The 24,586-nt window shown below is 37.3% G+C and overlaps 1 protein-coding gene across 1 annotated transcript in view; it reads right to left on the bottom strand.

The window, feature by feature from the left end:
- MOB2 (MOB kinase activator 2) overlaps positions 1–16,154 on the bottom strand; it is a 96,390-nt gene extending 80,236 nt beyond the window's left edge. Inside the window, exon 1 of the mRNA XM_026076422.1 lies at positions 16,094–16,154. Within this exon, the coding sequence (XP_025932207.1) occupies positions 16,094–16,095 (2 nt within the window). The 5' untranslated portion in view covers positions 16,096–16,154. The remainder of the gene's footprint in view (positions 1–16,093) is intronic.
- Positions 16,155–24,586: the final 8,432 nt, after the last annotated feature.

The following is a 24,586-nucleotide window of genomic DNA, read 5'->3' as shown; positions in this document are numbered from 1 at the left end:
GTAGTAAAACCAAGATACTTAAAGGACATATACTCAATATTAATTCAATACCTTGAATTAATAAATATGCTATAATTAATAATTGATTACTAACAGCAATTACATTACTTTATCTGATGTAAGGAACCTTACAATGTCAATGTTTGCACTTTCAATCAGTTGCTCCTGCTTAGGATTTAGATGTTTATAACATCATGAAACTCTGAATAACTTAAGTATTGAACAACTATATAAAATCTAGAAGTGAAGCACTCTAACATCATAAAATTAATTTGGCAGAACAATACACTTCTTTGCAGTTCTAAGAAGCATGAAGATTGCACTGGTTGAATGCAAGGTCTCTGAATCTGTAAGAAGGAGGTAAGCAAACCACTCAAAATAGAGGAAAGTACGTCACTTCATAAGCATGGTAGTTTTCTGATGCCCTGAAGCTTGGAAAGCCTGTATCTCAGCCCAAAATACCCAACTGGCAGCAGCCACCAGAAGAATTTCAAACTCGGTGTGAGAACATTCTGTGCACTTCAGCAAGTTTCCATAGCTGCAGGCTGATTCCGTTCCCTAGAAATCATCCAAAACACCCCAACCTCATCGTACTGCACAGATCTATCCAGAAGCACTGGCATCAACTGGCTGCAGAGGGAGCCCTTTGCCCACTCTCCCAGTTGGGTTATCAGTGAGGTCAGTCTGTCAGAAAAGGTAGGTAACCTCATGTTAAATTAACGGCGTAATTCGGAGTGCAGTGCTCGGTTTCACTTTTCAGCAATGATCATATCAGAAAAAATGAAAGAGTGATTGCTCACTAGTCGAGGTGAAGAGAGCCTGATCCTTTGCTGCAGAGTACCTTCAGTATCTTTTCTTACAGTGGATGTTAAACAAACTCTGCACATTAAAATAACAGTTTGTTTTAAATCACACTGAATATGTTACTGTTCCAGTTCCCTCGACTATATTAGCTCCAACTCTGAATGGCCTGTCACTCTACACAATACTGCTGTGGGAAGGATAGACTTTCTCTTTTAAAAAAAAGTAACCAAACACATCTTCAGATGTTAAAGGCAGATTCTGGTTGCCTCTTCTGACACCCATAGAGGAGTGTCTGGCTTGCATGGCAGAAAAACAAAGAGACTTTTTAGTGCAAAAAAGGCCAACCTTTAACTGCAAGAAAGAGGTCTGCAGCCTCTCTGAACTCCTCTATACTTTTCACTTGTGATGGTGATTTTGCACAAAAAAGAGCTTAGATACCATAGCAGCACAAAACAACATTAAATACATGAACAGATTAAGAAAGAAACAGAAGAAATTAGATATACCCCATTACATAACCTGAAGCAATTCTCATCTTCCCACACTGTAGCCTTTAAAATGAAATTATCAAGTCTTAAAAAACAAAACAACAACAAAAAAAACCAACTCTCTCTCAAGCAGCCTTTATTCCAAAATATAAAAGCTTATGTTAGCTTTTATAGTTCAGGGAACAAGAACAGGATCAGGGAATAGGATCACAATCACTGGTAACAGAAAAACTGTATGGATGGGAAGGCCAAAAACCCATTAGTATATGAACACAGGCAAAGTGAAGACCTTACAAAAATGGCATGCCAAAGTAAAGGTACCTGCCATCCCAAGTACATGAAACTCCCTTGTTTAAATTAAGTTTTGATAATTCCTCTTCATGTCATTCAAGCTTCAGTCTAAAAATGACATCTAATACATGGAAGTTTCAAAGCCCCATATTCTTACTCTGATCCCCACATGAACCTAGCAAAAGGGCTACTCATCTTAAACTATCATTTTTTATGGAGAAAACTCTTTTTGCCCCTGATCTTATTCAGCTATGTTTGTATGCAAATATCAGAAAGTGGTTGTTTGGATTAGTTTGCTTACAGCACAAATCACTGCATTCAAGAGCAGACAGATCATATTTCATATATTAAAAGGCATGCTTCATTACAATAGCATTGAAGGAATACACTGAATCTCAAAAAAAAAAAAAAGCAGCAGCCTTTGTAAATTTGTTTTTAAGAGAAAAGAATATTTATATAGTACTTTTAAAAAACAGATGCAGACAAATTGTCCTGTGATAACAGGTAGCAACAACAAACCTAGCCTAATATAAGTCAGTGTTGTTGACATAAAGCTGAATAAAGAATATTTCTAACATTTTCTTTCTTTAGAAATCAAAAATGTCTCAGCTAGATTATCTGTCTGAAAGCCCAGAGCGCTGCCACATGCTTTGTCACTGTAGCAATATCTTTCTGCTTGGCAGTTTCACCATGCTTTATCACCCCTTTTACTTCAGCTGCCATATGCTTAGTTTCTTTGGCTGGGAGGTACTATGCCTGCTGAACCAGTTCGCACACGTAAGAGGCGTCCATTGCATAAAAGGGCCAGCAGGAACTGATGTATAATTTCTAAAATACGCAACTCAACTTTCAATCAAATTTATCATTCTAAGGAATAAAAACTTATTAAATTCCACCAAAGATTTCTCCAAGGAACCACAGGAGAGAGTTATCTGTCAACTGAAGCAGATCTTGAATCCTCTTTCTGCATATCCACTCAATCACAAATAGTTAAAACAGCAAAACTTCATTAAAAGAAGGTTGGACTCAGCCTGCTGGGCTCTACAGACAACCACATGCAAATGATCTTATTGCAAGAAGAATGTCACAGGCAGATTATTCACTCAAGAGTATGAGAATTGGGCAGAATGCTAGAAACCACATGAAATTCATGCCCGTTTCACCTCACAATAACAAAATAAACAAATGTATTCATCTCCAACTTTCATACAAATTACGATCCATAATGACTAAGGGCACAGAACAAAATGCATCAATTTGCTGTAATGGTGCAATCTGACAGCAATACATACTGTGACCTTTAATCCGCATAGGACTCTCCTCCATGTTTAAAAGGAAGTCAGGTTAGCAAAGTGCAGACTGCAATGACAGATGACACGAGCCTCTCTGACTAGTCTTTCTGTATGCTTCTCTGCATCCTTTTCATAACATTTAGTAACCAAAGACATCAAATAATACTGTTGCCAGTATCCTGACTGATACTCCTTGTCTGAGATTTCAGGCATACTGCAGTTATGCTTATTGTGTCTGCAGCTCTCAAACATAAAACGCAGTAAGATGTGAACCTAACACTTTTCTGGCAGAGGTGGTTAAGCAGTTAAAAAACAAAACAAAAAACCACAAATCTTTGCTTATAATATTGTGACGACATTTGACCACTACAGTTTAAAATATCCAACCAGCCCAAGGTTCCTAATGAAAATTATCTGGTGAAAATACTGAACAGCAATTTCAGTCACTTTCTTGAAAAGCAGTACTGGTGCAATAGATAGAAATTACAATAAAAGTGATGGAAAGTAATTTAGAATTCACTATGGATATATAAATATACGGAAAGGAAACCTTCCTCTCCCTAATTAACATACTCACTTTATCTGACCTTGGAGATCTCTTTTCTTTCCTGAAACCCGAGAAGACTGATATATTGCAGAATGTTGTCCTCACCCAATGCTAGGGAAGTATTGTAACATATGCAGTTGAACTGGCAGACTAGTCCATGTTTGGAACTTCCACACCTACACAGATAAAGTAACTAAAACCTGAAAGCCAGCCAAGGAAGAACTGCTAGCAAACTTAGTTGTCGTACCTGATACTGTCTGTGGGGAATGGTCAACTCTTGAGTGAGCCTGTTAAAGAAAAGGAAACCTGTGTTTTGGTTCTCTGGGTAAAACTTTTGAGAAAGACACCAACAAGGGGGGAAAAAAAAGTAAATATATGTAGCCTTCAATGAATATAAAAAAAAAGTCTGGCCTTTCTATGCACCTGGAAAATGTAAGCATTCTTTTGGATGTACATTTATACTAATTATCTCCTGCATGATCTACAAGATTGTCTGTGGGAAAGCAGGTGGACTCTGGGAATTCAACTACTCCCTGCTGCCTTTCATCTTAACATTGCATAATGGACTAGCGTTCTTAGTCCGGCTGTCATCCTTGTCTTTAGTCTTCACTTTAAAAAGTACATTTTTACAATAACCTAAAACACCAGATCATTATCTCATTATAAAATTTTCTGTGTCTTGCTAACTGGCAATGTCAGCATCATACCCTTAATGGAGAATGATCTAACCCAGTTTATTCTGCATTGAAAATAGAGGGCCCCTTCTCAATTATCTTGGAATATGTAATATTAAACATACTGCAGTTATTTGAGGTAAACACAGGCTCTTTGGGTTGCTGGGGAGACAGCAACCCCTACTGTTCTAGTTTGCCCAATTTAATACAGGATATCCATACCTGCAATAGAACACAATGAAAATCAATTTTCAAACGGAAGCATTTTCTCTGAAGATTACCCAGAAGCAACAAGACATTTTCACCTATGGCTCCCTCTCCCCCTTTTTTTCCCCTAACATGACTACGGTATATTTGATTTCATAAATTATTTCATTTTAGTGATCATTATGAACACTCAAAAAATCAATGTCAGACGGTAAGGCTTTACTAATTAAATCTGGCATGCTTTATTGTTTCTGAAAAGCTCTCTCACTGACCAGCTGACCAGTACAGCAATACTTTTCACCCACAGTTATAAAAAAAACACTCTCCAAAAATTGCAAACATTTCCTCCATTCTGTAAATGGAGAAAACAAAAGCACAGAGGTCAAAGGCAGAAGTGAAATGCTCTTCATCTCACCTTGCACCTTAAATAAATGTATCTCATACTGGCCTCAAAATCACCCTTCAACCCTATAATGAAGTTAGTCAAGGTCCCGGACTTTATTAGGGGAAAAAAAAAAACCAGACAAATTTACCAGTTCAAAAATAAACGAATAGCACCGTAAGTTGGGTAAACTGGAACACATACATTCACTGAAGCCACTTTAAAAATCTTGCAGAATAAAATATCGAACAGATAAATACAATTAACACTTTAGTAGTCATCACCGAAAGACAATGAAATACATTTACTAACATTTCGCCAATTCAGTTTATAAATGCAAAGTGCAGGAGTCAAATACAATCACTATTCAGGTAGTCTGATCTAGCACAACAGAAAGTACAATTCAAAATCTGGAAACTGGGCGTATGAAAGTAGTTTGGGTGTTTCACAAAGGAGTGTAAATAACTCCATCTTCTCTCTAATACATCACACACATCCTTTGCTTTTCCCCAACTAAAATGAATCCTTTCCCATTTAATATTTATCATTTTAATGTTTGAAGAACTGAAAAGGGGATCAGGTGACCATTAGGCTAAATGCCCCCCATTACTGTCTTCTTTCTCCCACCTTACACAGACCTTTTAGTCACACTGAAAGTACTTAGTTTACATTGGAACCTTTCCCAAAAGGGTGAAGAATATTTTAAAGACACAGTCTAGCAATAACACATGCTATGGGAGAGTAAAGTACTTAAGGGGGCGGGGGGGAAGAGACAAGTAGCACAGCCATTATAACTGTTGGTCTGACTTCCAGGTTAATAAAAATTTAACAATGATCCATACAGCACAAAGGCATATTGGTTCACATCTCAAGAGACTTATCCCTTGTCTAACGTAACTTTTATCAGTTGTGCAAAACGGCTGCAATTTAGAGAGCCCCTACACAGAGCCACAAAAACTAATGCAGGAAGTCCTCCACTTCCTCTCATTCTCAGCACACTTCCAGAATTATACTGGTGATAGAAGCCGTAACATCCTTCATGTAAACACGTATCTGCTTGATTTGCTTGAGGTTGCACAAAGTTCCTTTGGCAATATGTCGCTACGTTTTACATTTGTGTCTTTTAAAACCCAAACTGACAGTGACTCGCAATGAGACCCTAAGCATACCGCTTTCCATCTCTGTACCTACGTCTGAGAAACAGAATAGTCACCTCCCAAGGTCGTTATGAGGAATACCATTTATAACTTGCTAAGCTTAAGAAGCTATACAGCTCTACATAGCTGTCAATTTAGGGCAGCAGCTTAAAGAAAGGGCAGCAACGAAGCAAAAGATGAGAGAACAGTTTCCATTTGGTAAAAGCCTCAGCACTCTCACAGAAATCTCACATTCTAATGAGATGCAGCACCTTATACATCAGATAGTACCCTTACATGACAAGCAGAAAAGTGGCATTAAATTAAAAATTCAAGCACAACTCATCTATAAGCCAGGAAGAGATGAACTAATATTTCAAATACATAATATTAGCAGTGGCTTTCCTCTTAAAGAAAATTCTCTGCCTGAAATCACCTGCTTTTCTGAAAGAAACCTCTTCTTTACATACTGGATTCAAGGAAATCCCTTCTCAGGGACTGCAAAAAAATGTTTGTGAAGATGCAGTAGTCCATAGCAGAAGAAAATCATTCTAAAAACCCTCAATCATTTTAAATCATGTATTACCTAACAGACTAATGCACCACATTTTTAAAGGTCAATAGTGAAGATGCAGTTTTAATGAAAATCAGGGTACTGAGGATGAAAATTTTCTGAAGATGTCTAAATACAAGTGACTTCCTCCAAACTCTAATTTTAAAAATGGTATTTGCTGTTATACTCCTCTTGTCAGAAAGGCACGTCCCAGACTATTATGGAAAAATTATTAGTGAAAAACGTGTTCATAGTTATGACGGCAGCAGTAAAGCAACAATAGAAAACTCAAAGCCTGAGCAACAATTCAGATGGAAATCTAAGCTGAAGCCACAGGACCTGGGAGTGTCACATTTCCTTCCCTCTGCCTCAGGCCTGGAAATATTCTAGGCAAAAAAACAGTCAAGATGGTAAAGTATGCTTCTTTGACAAACCTGCTGCATCACTGGCTTTTTCAGAGGCTCCCTTGAAAAGATGGTGCAAAGAAGAGGAGATTTATCTACCCTGAAAAATGAACTACTCAAAACACTGTTTAAAGCTTTCAACTGTAAATGCTGCCAGAACTCATTCAGCTTATTGTAATGCCAGATGTATCTTAAATTCCTGGTAGTGTTTCACAAATAACTTAGAAACAGCTTACAACAGTACCTCTATTGAGAACTCTTGCTTACTTCTTTAATGTATAAATAAGCCAAGCTGAACTGAAACCTTTAAGTTTCAAAATAGCATCCTCACTATCAGTTATTTCTTGGGCTATAACAGCACAGTTATTTCTTACTACCCAGCTAATCAAAATATAAACATCTTCAAAAGTGTGGCTTAGAAAAAGTCAGATTCACTATTTTAGGGAAAAGATTTAATTTGTACATGTCTAGTTTTCCGGAAACCCACATAAAGACATCTGTACAGCACAGAAATTCCAGCTTGTTACCTCAAATAGTCTGCTATTCCATATCATTGGAATCAAAGAGTGCTTGGATTCTTCATTAATGGGGAGAATATTGCTTCTGCAAATCAGACTGCTACCTTAGCAAAAATTTGCCTGTTAGACTAAAGAGTACAAAATGTACACAGAATAGCCACTTATAAAATATACTTTTCATTTGCTTTGCAAGATTCTTGATAGCAACTGAAAACTAAGCTTACCTTCTGACTACTGCTCCTTCTTCAGGTCTACAACAGCTCTGCTACAGAGATGAATGCTGGTTACTAGCCATCACTTAGGTCTTCTGCTAGCATTCACTGTAGATTTTGCTTTAAGCGTTCATTACTTCCCTATTAAGTCAAAATAGCAAAAGGGCGTTTTCCCCCCTCTGGAAGCAGTGTTTGCATAAAATAAATTTCAGGCCTTATCTTGTCCTTTCCTATTTAAATAGATCAGAAATATCTTCCTGACACTACTCCAAGTATTGGGGTGTGAAGGGCTGATGTTGCTGTTTAAAAACAATTTTGACTGAATTCAGTCAATCAGAAGTAGGCTTATCAAAATATTTCTGAAAAGCACAGATGCTAGAGAGACAGCACTGAATACCTATGTCTGACCATGCTCAGTAAATAGGCATTTAGCGGACAGTCGCAGAATAATCTTGTCACAGAAGCACAGTGCCAGTTCTAGCATACTTGACGTGGTGAGGTTTAGTTCTCTCTCCAGGACAATTCTGCCATTAGTTTCTCAAGACCTACCATTAACTGATGGGTGAAATGGATCAGTAAGATCCAATACAGATGGATATCAAGTTATTTCAGAGCAAATGAACAGCAGCTCGAATGTTGATATAAACAAATTGGTGGTAGGGAATAATTTTTTCTTCTGCATGTTTTGAAACATACCTTACAGACATACACAAGTCCTACCTACTGAACAAATGTAAAAAATAAATCACTAAGAAACAGCTTGTAGATAAACCTTTTCAGTAGCTCTGTAAGAGCATACTTTACAGGCAAGTGGAAAGACTAGATGCCAACCACAAAGCCAATCTAAATCAAAAGCACGTACCAAGCAGGGACACATGGGTAAATACAAAATATCTTCAGACCCTTGGCTACCAGTTACTGTTTCTGAACCAGTCTGAGTCCAGTTCTGAACCTGGAAAAGGCAAATTAGTTTCACTGTCCTCTGATTTGCACGTCTGTGTGTCCATATCAGGTCAGAGTATGTTCTTATTGATTGCTTCTTGGTATTAGTAAAATGAAGGTTGTGACCATGCTAGGATGAAAGGAAAGGGAAGGAGAGAGGGAGAGAAAGCTGTCCTTCAGCAATCTAGTAACCATGATTCAAAGAAACCAACACCCACAAAGTTTCTCCAGAATCAACAGGTAAGAACAAATTTCATCCAGATAACTATATCTGCATTGACTCATTCAAACTGAACTGCAACCAACATAGCCCAGTCTTAAACTGCAGGGGGGAATGATAACATATGAAATTCCGCAACACTCATCTTGCAGTGGACAGAACCACACTTGTGTTAAAAAAGAAATTTTCTCCAAGAAACACGACCATGGCTGCTACAAAGGACCATCATTTGGTGAAAATCTTTTTGAGCCAGCAAATCACTTTACTGCAGTCATTTTACCACAGACTGGAGCTACCTGAGGCATCAGTTTCCTAACTTTAAAGGTGTGCCGCATTTTCTGGTACCACAGTCTATGCTAATATAAAAGTCACCCCATAAAAAAAGATCATTTGTCCCTCTCCCTATCTAGATATTTAACATGCGCACCAATGTTCAAGCCCTCTTACCAGCTTGTTAAGATGCAGACTAAATATCTCAAGGAGGTAACCATATCCAAGTCTTATGTATTATCAGCAGATCTCAGAGTACTCTATGCGGGAGTTAGTCGTTTTAGAGATGGGAAATGAAAGACAAAAGGAACTGGAGAGACATGCCTAAAGTCACCCAGCATGCCAGTCAAATTCAAAATAAACCCCAAATCTCAGATTCCTGCACTAGCACCCTACAGCCACCTGAAGAAAATCTGAAATACAGTTTGCCACATCAAAAAGAGTTCAGTTTCTAAATAGAATATTTTATTCCATGTTCACCGATATTTCTTAGTAAATTATCCTAGCAAATATTTGTAACAATATGGACTAAACATACAGAGCACAATTCTTTTCCTCCCTCTGAAAGGTAAGAAAATTTACTTGCAAACAGCAAGTTTAAAAGTATTTTATCAGCATCTTCAGCAATGGCTTCAAGGATTCAGTGAAGGCAGAGATTTAGCTAGCTTTTCACATTTATTCCTATTTGTTAGGTCTACGGTACGTGATAACCTAATGGAACAAAGACTGTATTTCCTGCTATCTAAGCAGTACCTGCTTGTGCCCAGTTCAGGCGCTAAGACTATGAATTCAATAACTTCCAGGAGCACCAAAGCTTTTTCTTTTTTTCTTTTTTTTTTTTTTTGTTTTAAACATGGAACAACTAAATATTTTTACATTGAACTACTAAATATTCTACAAAATACCTCATTACTATTTCTTATTCAGTATTTTCCACAGTGGTTAGTGGAGCTTTGCTGGAGTCCTGTCTGCATACATTTCGTACTTTACAAATCACCAGTTATCTGAAATCAGAGAGCACTGTGGCACTAATAGTTTTCCAGCTTCCTTCCACAAGTGCCTTGGCCATGAAGCATTACTATACCTATTAGCAGCAGAATAATAATTGGGGATGGAAGATGGTAAGAAACATAAGAAGACACGATAAATCGAGGAACACTTAGGTAGTGAAGAGTTAAAGCCTGACTTCAGTTATCAAAATACAGGGAATTTGAAAGGAAACAACTGAAATTTGACTGCACTTGGGTTTAAAATGGTAATTAAACAATACTGCCTGCTAAATAGAATGCAAAAAACACAAAACTACCTTTTTGGAAGTCACTGAAATAATCAGATACTGTTTAATCCATTCGACACAGGAAGTAAAAGATCATTCCGTACACTAATGTATGAGTCTGGTCCAAAGCCCACTGAAGGCAAAGGAATTAGAACCTGTGAAAAAAGCCATCCTTCTCTTATGACAATATTGCTTCATGTCTTACCTGCTCATTTTTTTATCTGACTGTCCAGAAGCTTTGGAAATGTCTTTGGAGATTACGTATGTTTTGAATATAAACTATTGCTCCATCTTGCTATTTTCAGGCATTTAAGAGCAGGTTAAGAGTGGGAACCTGCACTTAAGAACTAAGAAAAGACAAACCCAAAGCTCTCATATTTGAGGTTATTACTTATCAAGGTTTTGTTATAAAAATGTTTAAAATAAAATCATTGCTCTGAAAAACCTCCTCTTTCATTTGTTCACGAATAAAAGTTATTTCAAGAACACAGATCTTTAGTTTGTCAGGAAAATGAACTGGTAGACTTTATTATTGCAAGACATTATTGAAAACTAAGACATATTTTGGAGCAACCTATGTTCTCTCAAATACACGTACACGCACACACAGGCGTGCACAAACACCTTCCAGCCCTTAACTGAATGGAATGTCATACGCCCTCACACACATGCTCTGCCTTTTGAGTAAAGGCTGCAGCCCAACAAACTGGTGTTGCAGTACTATCACTCAAGCCTCGTTTTACGGACTATCACATACAGGCAAACAACACAGAACAGAAAGAAAGAAAGGAGGGGAGCAGTCATACCTACCAGATCTACCAACAATCTGTTGTAAACAGAGCTTGAAAGAGGAAGGTCTAAGTAGTAAATAGATGTATGTGTTACATTTATTTCATGGATAGTATGTTTCTCTGTTTTTTTCAGTCCTTAAAAGCAAAGTTTGGAGGTTTGTCTGTGCTGGAAATTACCAGCTAACACTTGCTAAATTGACACAACAAAAGCTGAAAATTTTCTGCTTCTTGGGGATATGCTTGAAGTGATCAGTTGACTACACCTTGCACTGCTGGTGTTCCCTGGCCTGCTGGATGATGCTTGCACTGGCAACTGTGGCTCCATCTGCTCAGTGGGTGCCACCACACTTCAAACATACCAACTACTATGTCCATAGCCATCAGGTCCTTCCCAAAGGTGAGAGCTCCTGAAGGGCCTTGATGCATAGATGTTCCTCCAAGCAAGCCAAGCAAGAAATGAACTAAGACTCATCATCCAAAAGAACAGATAAACTAAACAGAATCTAAAATTCATCATTCAAGAGAATTTACAGCACCATAATTATAAATCATGGTGAAGATCATCGGCTAAAGAAGCAACAGCAATCTACAGCATCATATACAGAGTACCTTTCAGGTTTCTCTCTTGAGCTTGACTGAGTAGGCAAAGGGATGCTGGGAACAGTGGAAAAACATGGCTTGTTAAAACAAGGATTGCTGCCCTTTTCAAATGACTAATATATATTTTTTTCTTGTAACTGTAGTTAGAAAGAAGGTGATGTTAGAATAAGAGGCTCCAAGGCAATACAATTCTCTTTAATAATCCAACATTGATTTCTTATGGTAATTGCCTTTGGACATTTTAAAACAACCAACATTATGAAATACACACATAACAGAAAGAAACAAAAAAGATAGCTTGTTATCAACCAGTCAAGTAGACATTTATCTGACAATGCAAATAAATTGTCTTCTTTTTTATATCTGAAAGCAATATTAAACGGAGGAAAAAGAATTTCATATCAAGTTAGAAGTCTAGCATAGTCATATCCAACACTAGCATGAAACTTGTGCCAAAAAAAATGCTTATGCAAATGTGAAGCAAACAGATCTGTAGAACAGTTAGTCTCGTGAAGGTCTGCAAAATGGTGTTAAAATGGATTTAAGAGATGCAGGTTGAAGTAAAAATATTGGAAAAAGGAACACATTCAAAATCTTAACGTGAACTGCTGGTTTTGGAGCTCTGTTTCTTTGCATTTTCACCTTCAGTGTGAAAATAATGCAGCTATAACTGCCATGCACTCATTTGCACCCCAAAATACACCAGTACAACACAAAGATTTCCAGCAGGTTAATGCTGTGATACTCAAGCTTGGATCAAACTCAGGCCAACAAAAGACATACATGCACACACACACCCCAACACACAAAGTTTCAGGCTATTTTCATCACAAGGAAATACCTCCCCCCGTATGTTTAGATTCTTTCACAGTGCAATCTTGGAAGCCAAAGACTATTAGAGAGTTTATCCTTTCCCTCCGCATTCTTAAATCAGGGGCATGCATATAGTAGATAGTGGCATGCTGGGTACATCTGAAAGTACTTTATGGGGTCTTCTATGACTGTCTAGGTAGCACCGGCCTTAAACCACCATTGGCCTCTGAAAAGACAACCTGATTTGTACTCTGTTATTCTAAATATGGATTTGTATTGCATTCCTGAAATATTTTACAGGAGACAGATGACTTGGACTTAATTTTCTAAACAACACTGTCTTCCCAGTCATTAAGCATTTAGTGGAACCCATATCCCAGCTTTATACTTCCATCAGTTGTGATGGGGGAGCATTCAACAAATTCTAATTGAACAACAGGAAGCATTAAACTACCAGTCCCCATTTCACAGTGTAAACACTACACTGGAGAATTAGGTTAAGTCATTTTCCATGTTCTTCCTAAAATTATTTCATTCCACAAACATTAGCTCTTCCATCTCCAGATTCGAAAACAATACGTGACACTAACCATAGATTTTACCTACTAAACGGCTACAAAGCATCATTATCACATCCTTCAATTAAGGACATGGCATTCTACTTCCTTAAAGGTGTCAGATTTTGCCTAAATAACTACAAAGAATCATTATGGTAACCTTCAGTACATTTTTTGCTTTGCTCCCTTAATGGTGACCAATCAAATAATATGAAATCTACAGGAAAAGAGAACCATTCCTCTCTCATGCTACCTGCAGATCTGATTAGCAATGAGAAGCTGCTATTGTAGTCAGTGGTACAGACAACATCGCACTAGATTAACGCAGGTGAGTACCTGGTCTGGCAACATTCAGCACATTTCTTCTGCAGTCAATTTAATACATAAAATACCGAGATACAGCTCAGAGTTTTGGACTGCAAGTTTCTGAAAGAGTACTACAAGGCGTATTTACTTTTGTTTTATCAGGAGTTAGTATTGATTGTCACAGCCCTAGATATAAATCACTATGGTAGTACAACTAGATGTCTCAAATGCTCCTGAGGAACAGCACTGGTATTTGCTGCATTGGAAGCATCACTTCACCATTCTTGAAGGCAGAAGGCCAATATTTTGCTGAGATCCAGAAGAGGTGACTACATAAAGATTTATCTCTTCAAGTGATTCCTGGGGTCTGTTCATATGGTCAAATTGGGACTTTCTTAGCAGTAAGGTGGCCCAAAAAGGAAAGGTTTTATCATTAATATGAAGAACCCACTAACATTTGTCTGATGGAAGAATTCAGATTCTCCTGAGCAAGTAAAAGGATAGAGTCAATAGTCAGGAGACCAAAACCGTGATGTAATTTTTGGAAACAGAAAAACAGTTTTAACTGATGATGCACTTTTTTTCCCCTTTTTTGTTTAAGTTAGCTTTGGTTCCAATTAAATCACAAGTGGCACGGCTGAGAGCATGGTATTTTCTACTTTGCTCAGGGTGGCCTGATTCCAGGCCATCTGCACGGAACGCGCAGCAGGACAGTCCACCCTTCCGCCAGCATGGCCCTGCGGTGCCAGCCACCCCATGCAACCAGCAAAGGGGACAGGGAGGAATCTTCTTTTGTTTTCCTCATTTGTTTATTTGCTTTACTCTGGCAGCAGGCAAAGGGCTCTTCTCTTGCCAAGTTCATTACCATTGTAAAATGTTCCCAATTACACTGGGTAGAGAGCGCTACAGTGAAGAGGAGGAAAAAAACTCTGTAAAGTTTACAATTAAACTACAGGACTTTATAAGCCTTATTTTAGAAAACAAATGAGACAGCTAAATACAACACATCTCAGAGTTTGAACCTACACAGATCAGTTTTTACAAATATTTCTTCCAAAATTTTCAATTAATCTGTTCTTTAAAGGAAAGAACCATCCAAGTGCTACCAGCCTCTTCATTAGTTATCTTCGATACACCATTTCAAACAGCTTTCAAAACTCTACTGTTTTATATCTACATCTAGGACTATTCATTTACAACTGACTTATTAATCACCATTTTCTACAAATAATCATCAGTTTGTGATCATAAACACTAAAAGGCATTTCTGTATCTCCCAGCCTCCCAAAAAGTTCTTGTCCCCCACCCCCAGAGTACAATCACACAAATTGTTGATACAGTGTCTGTAGTCTCCTAAAGAAGATAAACTGACAAAACAGTTATTTTCTGCCCATGCCGGAACAGATTCCGGAAATTCCCAGCCTCCTTTCCCTCTCAGTGGTACCACAGCCTAAATGAACCTTTTATATGACTATGCTCTGAGGGAGTGAAAAATTACTACTTAAAAGCATTTCCAAGCAAGTACCCATTGTGCTTAAAAGACAAGATTAAGAACTTCATTTGTATCACTTGCAAAAATCTGGACACAAAGTTCACTGTCATGACTATATAAAGTATATGCACAGGACAAACTCTTACTCTTTTATAATACAAGAAGCTGTTCTAGGTTTACTGTGTAATTCAAACACTATATCTTCTCCTTTGAAGGGATTATCTTTGCTGAACTGCCTCTTATGCCTACCTTACAGTCCCCAAAGCTATCTGTCATTCTCCTACTTCACAGATACAGCCAACAGTGTTCTAGCAGCACTGTCTAAGCCATGAAAGACAGGAGACCTTCCTCTTCGAGGAAGAGGAATCCATTCCTGTGCAGTAACTGGAAGTTCTCCAAACACCACGAGAGAGAGTACAGAACTACAATCTGAAGTGCAGGAGCAATGCTGTCCCTTACAAGGTAATTAACCACAGTATAGTACTTGTTTAAAAGACATTATTCTCAAGTCCTTTCTGTTCAGTTGGAGAGCAAACACTTGCCTTATGTGCTAAGAAACTGGTACAAGACCTGAGCATAGCAGTGGTTCTATAACGGACAACAACAGTGTTGAAGATCCCACAAAACCTGTACCACTTTCTCCAGATACATCAGGTTCAAACAGCCAAGAATTAAAACCAGAAAGCTTTCATTGCTCTTTTGCTATGGCAAGATTTCATAGTTACCCCTTAATACAAAAGAAATCAGTTGAACTAATGTTTATTATCAACTCTTAACCAGCATAAGCTTAGGAAAAAGGATAAGAGGAGAAGCAGGAGAGTAGGAATAGCATCAAAAGCCAGCACTTACTCACCACTTCCTGAAGTTAAACAAAAGGCGAAGAAACTAATCAAGCTGCTGGAGGCCCTCTGCCCAGATCATACCTGACATGCAGCTCCTGCCCACAAAAAACCACAGCATCCTACATAAACATTTTGAAGACTGAATGTTACCCTTTAGTAAAATGTTCCAGCATTTCTCAGCAGAAAAGAACAGTAAAATGGACTGCCACCTAAATTAATTTACCTAAAATAAGCCATCCCTTATATGACACTCCCTCCCTGTCCTGAGGGATTTAAGAAGCATGCATTGCCATGATCTGACAAGAGGTAATCCAATAAACCAGACATCCGCCCTCTCGCCTGCACAAGGACACAGCTGCTCTGACTCCTCATCTAGGCCTTGTATGTCCAAATGTTGTCTGTAACAGCTCAGCTAGATCTTTGCTGAAGTAGGAAGTGTCAGGCACTCCTCTAGGCAAGGCTACAGTTAGACCCACATGCAGATACCCAAATCTTGAAGGCTTCTTTCGACACAAAGAAAGATTAGTAGAGCTTGGTTTTTTCTCACAGGTCCCTTTTCACTTCCTATCTCTGTTACAGTAGCTCTGCTTAAAACTTGGTACACTTCCCAGGGAAAACTGTCACCAGCTAATCTCTAAAAGCCACCCGCTCTCTCCCCCCAACCCAGATGGAACCGTCCACAGAACAAAAACAGCTGCTCCTGATAAACCTACATGGCTGCATTTCACAATACACTAGGGACCTCTAAAGCACTGAGTCTCAGCACAGCATGTTTGGGTCTGTAACAAGTGTATCAATACTTTGCCTCCCACATCTTGGAAGCACAAATATTACTAAAAAAAAGCAAACAAAATCAGACATTTTAAGAGTGACCAGAAGAACGTACTGTGAATAGCAGCTAGGTAACTTCAGGTTGAACAAAATTACAGTCATTTTCGGTGAGTCATGCACAAAACAAAGCACAACTAGCAAAGAAAGTTAATTAAGAACTTCTGTTATATGAATTTCAGTTGAGAATTTCATGTCATTTCATATTAGTAAAATGTATTTTTGTTTCGTAAATTAAGTGCTGGATTTTCACATCACAAGATATCTGGCTGGGAGAGTGTAGCTAGCAGATAGTAAGTGATGCACATCCTATTTTGTAACTTTTCTTTGGTCCCCTGACCAGCATGAGTTTACTATTTGCAGCACTTGGAGAGAGGAAGGTCATTTATCATTATTCTTCTATAATTACATATTCAATAAATAGGATTTCATGTCTAACAGCTGTATCCATCAATGGGCAATGTGTTTTGTTCATCAAAGTCCAAATCCATTCCTGTCCCCAAGACACGTGGCATCCCAGTTAGGAAGCATTATGTCAGTAGAAAAATTAGCAAAACAGAGACAGGAGGTTTTTGCTGGCTATTACCATAGGTGACAGAACACAAACGATATGGACTGTGTCTGATTTGCATTCACTTTGCTGCAGCAAAACAACTTAAAAGAGAGGTAGTCTGATTTTAGCAGAAAATAAGCTGCAATGACAAACAAACTACCGTTCCAACAATGACAGTCACATTAGAATGGCTAACCCTCAGCTAAAATTGCATTTATGGCAAGTATGTTAAAACATATCAGCCTCTCTGTTAAAACATATCAACCTTATTAGCATTTCCTGAAAAGATTCATACATATATGTACAAACCATCATCACAAACCCTAAGAGATCTGCAGCAATTAAACAGGATACCTGGCAAGCTGACAACCAGTTTGTTTCAACAATTCCCCCCTTCCCATTATTCTTGCAGTCACCAGGGCAGGGTAATTTTGCCATCCTGATTAATTACACCCTAACATCAAATTTAAAGTTAGTTTTCTTCCTCTAAACATGAGTTTAAGCATGTTCTGTCAAAGTGATGTTTCTAGATCCACAGTTGTAGCAAATCAGAGGAGCAACTTCACAGACATTTGAAAAATTATTTCTCAGAGGACGTATTACTTAACCGAACATGCAGTCATTCTAGCCTGTTTTATAGAAAAAGTGCATTTTAACTGTTGTCCAGTGCATAAAGAGATCCTGAGAGAGATCCTGATAGCACCTACACAGTCCCACAAACAATTTAAGCCAACAAACTGCCACTACCACCATGAGAGTTGATCCCACTCCCCTCTCTACCCCTCCTGGTCATTCGATCCTCCCTCTGTGGCACTCTGCCCCCCTCCCAGGCAGAGGTATTTGTGCAGCAGTACAATGAATTGTATCAGGAACTGATCTGAGTAAAACCTAAATGTTATTTTCTTTCCATTAGTTTTAACCTGCATCATTACCAAGATCCAAATCCTAATGAGATCCATCAAGCACTTGAGCTAGCAAAAGAGAGGGGAATAAATATCTGGAGTAGTCAGAAGAAGCAGCACTTCTCATGGCAGTTCAGTTAGCCGAAAGTGCTCAGGGAACTACAGCATACATTGTCTATGTACGAGAGCAAGATTATTATTATAGGATACGGCAGTGCAGTTTATCAGAAAAAGTAAAGACCTGCTCCTCCTTGTAAATCTACATGCTAGAGGTCTGTTTCACAGAAAAATCTTCAAGATTGTGTTTACATATCTTTCAGTTGCTGCTACAACCCTCTTTTAGGGAAAAAGCAGTATCACGTGCATTATAAAAGAATCAAGAGATACAGTGCTTAGTGAGCATAACAAGGTAGTGAATGGTGTTCCACAGTGGTTGGACAATAGTTCATCTCTATTCTCACTTTCTCCAGAAGAGAGCAAGAATTTTTAAAAACATAGCAAGCATCACAGCAGAAGTGATTAGGCACAGCTCTTAACATTGCCAGAGCTCCTGCTCCTTTAGCCCTACACTAGTGGGTATTACAAACATTTATGCTGGGTGGCACATTAATACAACTGGCAAAACAAATACATATTTGGGAGGAAAAATTCCTCCTCCCCAAAGTGATCCACCTGATTTCCTCCCTCTCATTACTGTAAAAGCACTTTAATTTTCAACTCAACATTGATAATTTCACATTTATGCTCTCCAATCTCCAGCAGGAAGGGTAGCAATAAATCTGTTTTGTCATTCTTTTTTGCTCGGCTGCATGAGCATATTCCTATGAATGAACATATTCCTATGAGAGGAATAGGCATGTATAAATTAGATTTTTATTGATGTTGATTTTATGCCATAATTTTATAGTTTTCCTACTTCTGTGTGCTAATGTTTTGTTCATATAAATCCAAATAACACAGAATGATGAGCTAAACCTAACATTTAATTTTTCAAATAGTAATTGCACATTTGGCTTTTTAATACATATGCTAATACCTACTAATTAGAACCAAACAAAGACTCTAAAGATGTGAATTAGGAAGAGCAACTTTCTAAACCAGATTTATTCATTACAAGACAAAACAAACATTAGCACCATTTCTCCTATATACAGATGCAAATTATTCTCAATATCAATGGGAAAAAATTAAGAAAATTAAGCAAAAACTATGAAGCAATCTAGGTTTGCCATTTCCATTTAATTCAGTATGTCCAACCTTAAACACTGCTGAACTAAAAAACAATTACCTAAATTTCAGCATATCTTGGAAACACAAGGAAGACGAAGAGAGAGAGCAATTTAAATTCTAGGTACAATGTTAGAAATGAGCAATACAAACAGCACAGAAGGGCAGAATGAGGAAATCCATACTTCAGTGCAGTATTATAGCTAAGTTCCTTAAGCCACTGTTCTCTAGCAGTAGCAAAATATAGTCTCATTGTTTTAGGACATTTAAAGGACCAGGAAGGCATCTGCACGCAGGTGCTTTTTACCTCAGATACTTACACAGAAGAAAGCATATTTCACTTCTTATCAATGCTGTAACTGCAGTTTCTCTACAAAATGTTAAAAAAAGAATAGTTGGTGGCCAGACATTTTAAGATGATTTTAACAGCTTGGTTGTTTTACAGTAGTCTACAAAAGAACATGAAGCAATACTACTTCACTGAATGGGAAGATCCTAATCAGTATCTTGTATTAGCAATTTAATACCAAAGAAAACTGAGACAGGGCTAGAGGTTAATTCCAGTCATCTCCCTAATAAAACTCCTTCGATACATTCTAAAATTTCCTTCATTTGTCATATTTAATTTCTATCAATCATTCTGCTTTTGTATTAAATACAGAAGCAAAAATATATGAATATATTTTTAGTGAACAAAAGTTTAAACATTTAAAGGCATTTCAGCAGTTCAACAATAGGATGCTACACTATTAGAATCGCAAATTATGCCACTTTTCAAGCAAGTGACCAGCAACAGGCCACTCAGAAATAATTGTAATGGAAGATAGCTTGCTTTTTGTTATGCTGAGTACTATGGCTAACCCGTCTCAACTTTGCAGGCTTGCTTACCTCAGCAGTCTGCACATTTGAAATAAATAAATAAAGCAGTGTGAAGGGAGAAGTTTATATTTCTGTTCCAAGCTGCTGCTTTCTGTATTTGTGCAAGTTCACCTGTGGTTACACTGTTTCATAATGACAGTCTGAATATTCACACCACTATCAGACTACTTTTTTCTTAATACAAACCCTAAGGAAAAAAAAAGTTCAGAAAACTTAGCTATCTGTATCATCACAAAATATTTCTTAAAAAGCTACAGATTCATACACTAATTAAAACAATCTTGCTAGCTGCTACACTCATATGCCGTTCATGAACATATGCACTTCTATGCTTAGTATTCACCAACTCTATCAGATGCAAGCTCAAGACATCCTTCAAGGCATATTCTCAGTAGGAGTGCAAGACTGAAGGAAATAACACAATTTGCAAACAGGATGTGCACAAGAGATTTTTTGAATGCACATTCCCAACTTATATCTTCGAGGAAGATTTGGGAAAGGGGACAACAGATTCAAGTCTGCAGCTTTATATAACTGGCAAAACAAATAAACAGCAATAAATGGAAGGAATGACAAGATTATGCTCCCAAATGCTGCTGTTTAACCGGAAGGCAAAGCCAAGAAGCCCTGCAGGAAACACAGGCTAGAAGCAGACTGTCTTATTTCCTATTGCTTCTGTGTTTAAAAACATCCCCAGTATGCATAAATCAAGATGTCATTGGCAGTGAAAACAGAACCCCAGCTTAACTCCATAGCTACAAGGCTCTGTTAATCCCTCTCTACCATTCTCACTAGGGTCTCTAGCTTTCTTTTGTTCTCATAATATCAAGCTATGACAAAGAAGCTATGACAATGACATATATAGAAAGAAATTTGTATTCACTTGTCAGATCCTGGTTTAAAAATATTTCCCTCGTAGGTACAGTAATAAGAACCAAAGTAAACAGAGGCTATTGTGGCACATTTACAATCATTTCAGTTTCTGAACACAAAAAAAATTATTTACTGCAGCACCCAAAACACTGAGAATACACACAGCTATAGTTTAACACAGATCAGTATAAAATACCAATGTCATTATTAATTTTCTTTAAGACAAGCAATTTACAGAAAGGTTCATAGTTCACATGTATATCAGCTAGGTCTTTCAATTTTGCAATGTGCAGTCAGAAAAACACTGCCCTCAGTAAATCTACTGGAGGGAGAAATTGGAGCGATAGAAAGCAATAGTCCTCCCCTAGTAAAAAGTGTATGCCTTGCCCTGAAACAGCCATGCTAGAAAGCTAGATAACGTAATTTTTCTTTTGACAAGATATAGCACATAAAAGTCTATATTGGACATTACAAACAGGTTGCTGCCACAATGTATTTGAGGAAGCACCCACTATGTTTTTGACTTTCCTCTCTTTCTCTTCCACTCTCATACGTGAACTATTTTCAAAATTATCCAAATTTGTCACCAACTTCTTCATTGACTTGCTTTGGTAAAAGGTATATTTCCTCAAAGAGAGAGGATGAAGGGTAACACAGCATTTACCAAATCTGTGCAGCTTTTCATAATTAAGGTTCATAAGAGCTGCTACAGCCTCGTTTACTCCTATTGCATATGATATGGTCATCCTTTTGACAAATCTAATTGTAGAATAAAGCACTTAATCTTCTCCAGGAGATTCTGGAAAATATAATACCTGAACCACTCAAGTTCTGATGTATTTATTAGTAAAAGGGATCTCTCAGAGAAAAGTTGAGGTATAAGACTGAAATACTGTATGCTGTCTTATTTTATATTTACATTTTGAACTAAGTTAGCTAATCCAGTGCAAATTCTCATAAAACTTGCACAGACACTAATGTGTATACAATGATTTTGTATCAATATGATTTAAAATATTTAATATACCAATGAAGTCAGAGAAAAGTGGTGGGTTTTAAAAAACCTGGAGTGAAAACAGCTCCAAGGAATATAAAAAACTCATTTCCAGTCACTAAACAAACTTTATTTATTCCTAGCATGATACCGCCAAATCAGAGGTACCATTCAACTGATCAGCTGTTTGAATTGGCTTTGTTATGTAGTATTCTTTGCATTAGCCAACAAATTCTATTTTGTTCATCTATCTGATTAGATACTATTTACATGTCTCCTGAAAAAGACATTTCTTCTGTATTAATATGACAAGAATGAAATAAAGTTGGGATTATTAAGCTAGCCTTAGTTACTAACCATAAAACTGTAAAAACGCAAAGTGTATTTAGATCCCATGCTGAGATCTCTCTCTTGCACATATGCAAAAAAACAAGTAAAATGTGCACCTAATGAGAAGGGGGAAAAAAGGAAAGAAAAACAACAGAGTGATCAAAATTCTTTTCCACCAAGGATTCTCCCCCTTAGCTCTTTTGGGGAAAGAAAATTCACTTTAGCATTTAAATTATTCTACACAGCAATTACATTTAAGAAAAGTACCTTCAATCCATGATCTTTTTGTTCCATCTTTCCAGATGCTAGAGTAATTCCTACTGAAGGATTATAATTAGCAAACAGTGTTTAAGCATTAAAATAATATTGAAATAATGTTAAAAAAAATCACAAAAAAGAATAACATAGCCTGAAATCAGCTCTTCAAATTCAGATGAAAGTTTATGGAAACTTCAGAAGCTTCAGCTCAGACCACCCCTGAGGAATGTGAAAGTTTTACATATATAAACTGTTCAAAAAGCACTACAGATTCAAGCAGAGAAGACCAAGGTCAACATACCACTTGATATCTTTCAAAATACATCTGTGATCCAAATAGATTATTTGCTTTTAAAAAGTAGCTATAACAAAAAAGCAAGAAACTACAGAGTGAAAAGACAGCGGCAGATCAATAATAACTCTTATGCATAACCACATGGTCTTGTTTCCAAATTTATATTCTATTCTTGCCAATGTAACAATAGATTCAATCTTAATTCTTGCTTCTTTCTGGGGAGGGAAAAAAATTTCTACTAGATTTTCACTTCTAGAAAGCTAGTACTAAAGAAAGCGCACCACAGTGATTAAATATTAACATCTTGGGATACTTTTTATTCCATGGAATTTCAAATAATCTTCTCCCACAAGAACAAATTTTGTCTTTTCCCTCATTATCATTACATTATCGATATCATTAAAAGTCACTAGAAGGATTAACATATGTCCAATGACAGCCAGGGTCCCAAAGGTGACATTTCAACAATAGGGAACAGTAAATATCAGAAACAGCATCCTTAGGAACCAGATGCTGTAATTCAGGGCCTCTAAAAGAAAGCAAGGATGAAACATGCTAACAAGACAGCTGACTTCACACAAAGTGAATTTGACAAAGTTCACCTTTGTCTAAAAAGCATGAATTTAAAACAAGGAAGAAGAGATATAAAGCATCTTTCTGTAAGAGACATCATGGAGGTGCAAATGCATAGATAGCATTGACTTCAAAATTAGGTGTAGGAGCATTCAATGAGTACTTCTTAAAGTTTTCAAAACTTAAAATCAAATCACCAACTAATATATTTAGCATTTCTTTAAAAGGAACAGGTATTGGAAATGACTGTTACAAAAGTTAGTGAAAAGAAGCTTTATTCTTGTCCCTTTTTAACAATCAGATTTTTATGAACTATGTCAATTTTCAGTACACTGGAAGAAGAGCTATTTGCAAATGGAAGAAAAGATAAATCTTTAGCATGCTGTTATTTCACTAAGTAATGGATACCTATATCTGCATCACAGGGCCATGCATAATGCAAAACAACAGCCTACCAAACCTAATATTCCATTTCTGACAGTGGCCGACACTGGAGTGATTCAGAAGACATAAATCTCTGTAAAAGCAGCTAATTGTCGAATAACATATCCCAGGAGAAGTTCCTTCCTGGCTCTGGCTGTTTGACTTTGACACATGGACCAAAAACCAGTATTACCCTAGCTAGCACAACTGCTGATATGTTGGCTAATGTGGCTAATCTTCACAGAATTATATTATTTGCCTTAATGGCATCATAAAACTTAAACCCTATGGCTTAACTATGCCCTGTATGCAAAAATTCTTCCCATTTATTAGTATTCCAACCTTCCATTGTTATGCAAGATGTCAAAGTAGTTCGCTATTGCAGAAGTACGCTGGTGAGTCAACTGTCTTGTAAACCCACTTTTGCCTTTGCTTGCCCTCCACTTCTGAACTTGCTGTTGTTCTTTCATATGATGAAGCAGAACAAGTATGTATTTGAAACCTAGTTAATCTGAAGTACTTCTGGATTTGATTTTGTAACAAGAGCATGTTAGAGAAATCATTCTTTCTTTAGAGGTCTGAGACAGTGCCTGCTGTGATATTCACACTGTCATTTTCCAATAACATGGCACAGAGAAGCAAATCCAAGATGAGAAAAAGTAAGTACTGCAGTTTCATGTTGGCAGCTGGCTGAGACTTTAGAATAATATTTGTTTTAGCAACCCCCAGTTAATGAATAGCCCATGCCAATGTGATAACCACTCTCTTCCTTGTACATTATACTGTTTTTTGGACAGTTTTATCTTACAATATTTGTGCTTCATGTCCTGTGCA

This window comes from Apteryx rowi, unplaced genomic scaffold, assembly GCF_003343035.1.
Source record: "Apteryx rowi isolate R43461 unplaced genomic scaffold, aptRow1 scaffold_430, whole genome shotgun sequence".
In the NCBI taxonomy this organism is placed as follows: domain Eukaryota; kingdom Metazoa; phylum Chordata; class Aves; order Apterygiformes; family Apterygidae; genus Apteryx; species Apteryx rowi.
This window is presented reverse-complemented; position numbering and strand designations above follow the sequence as displayed.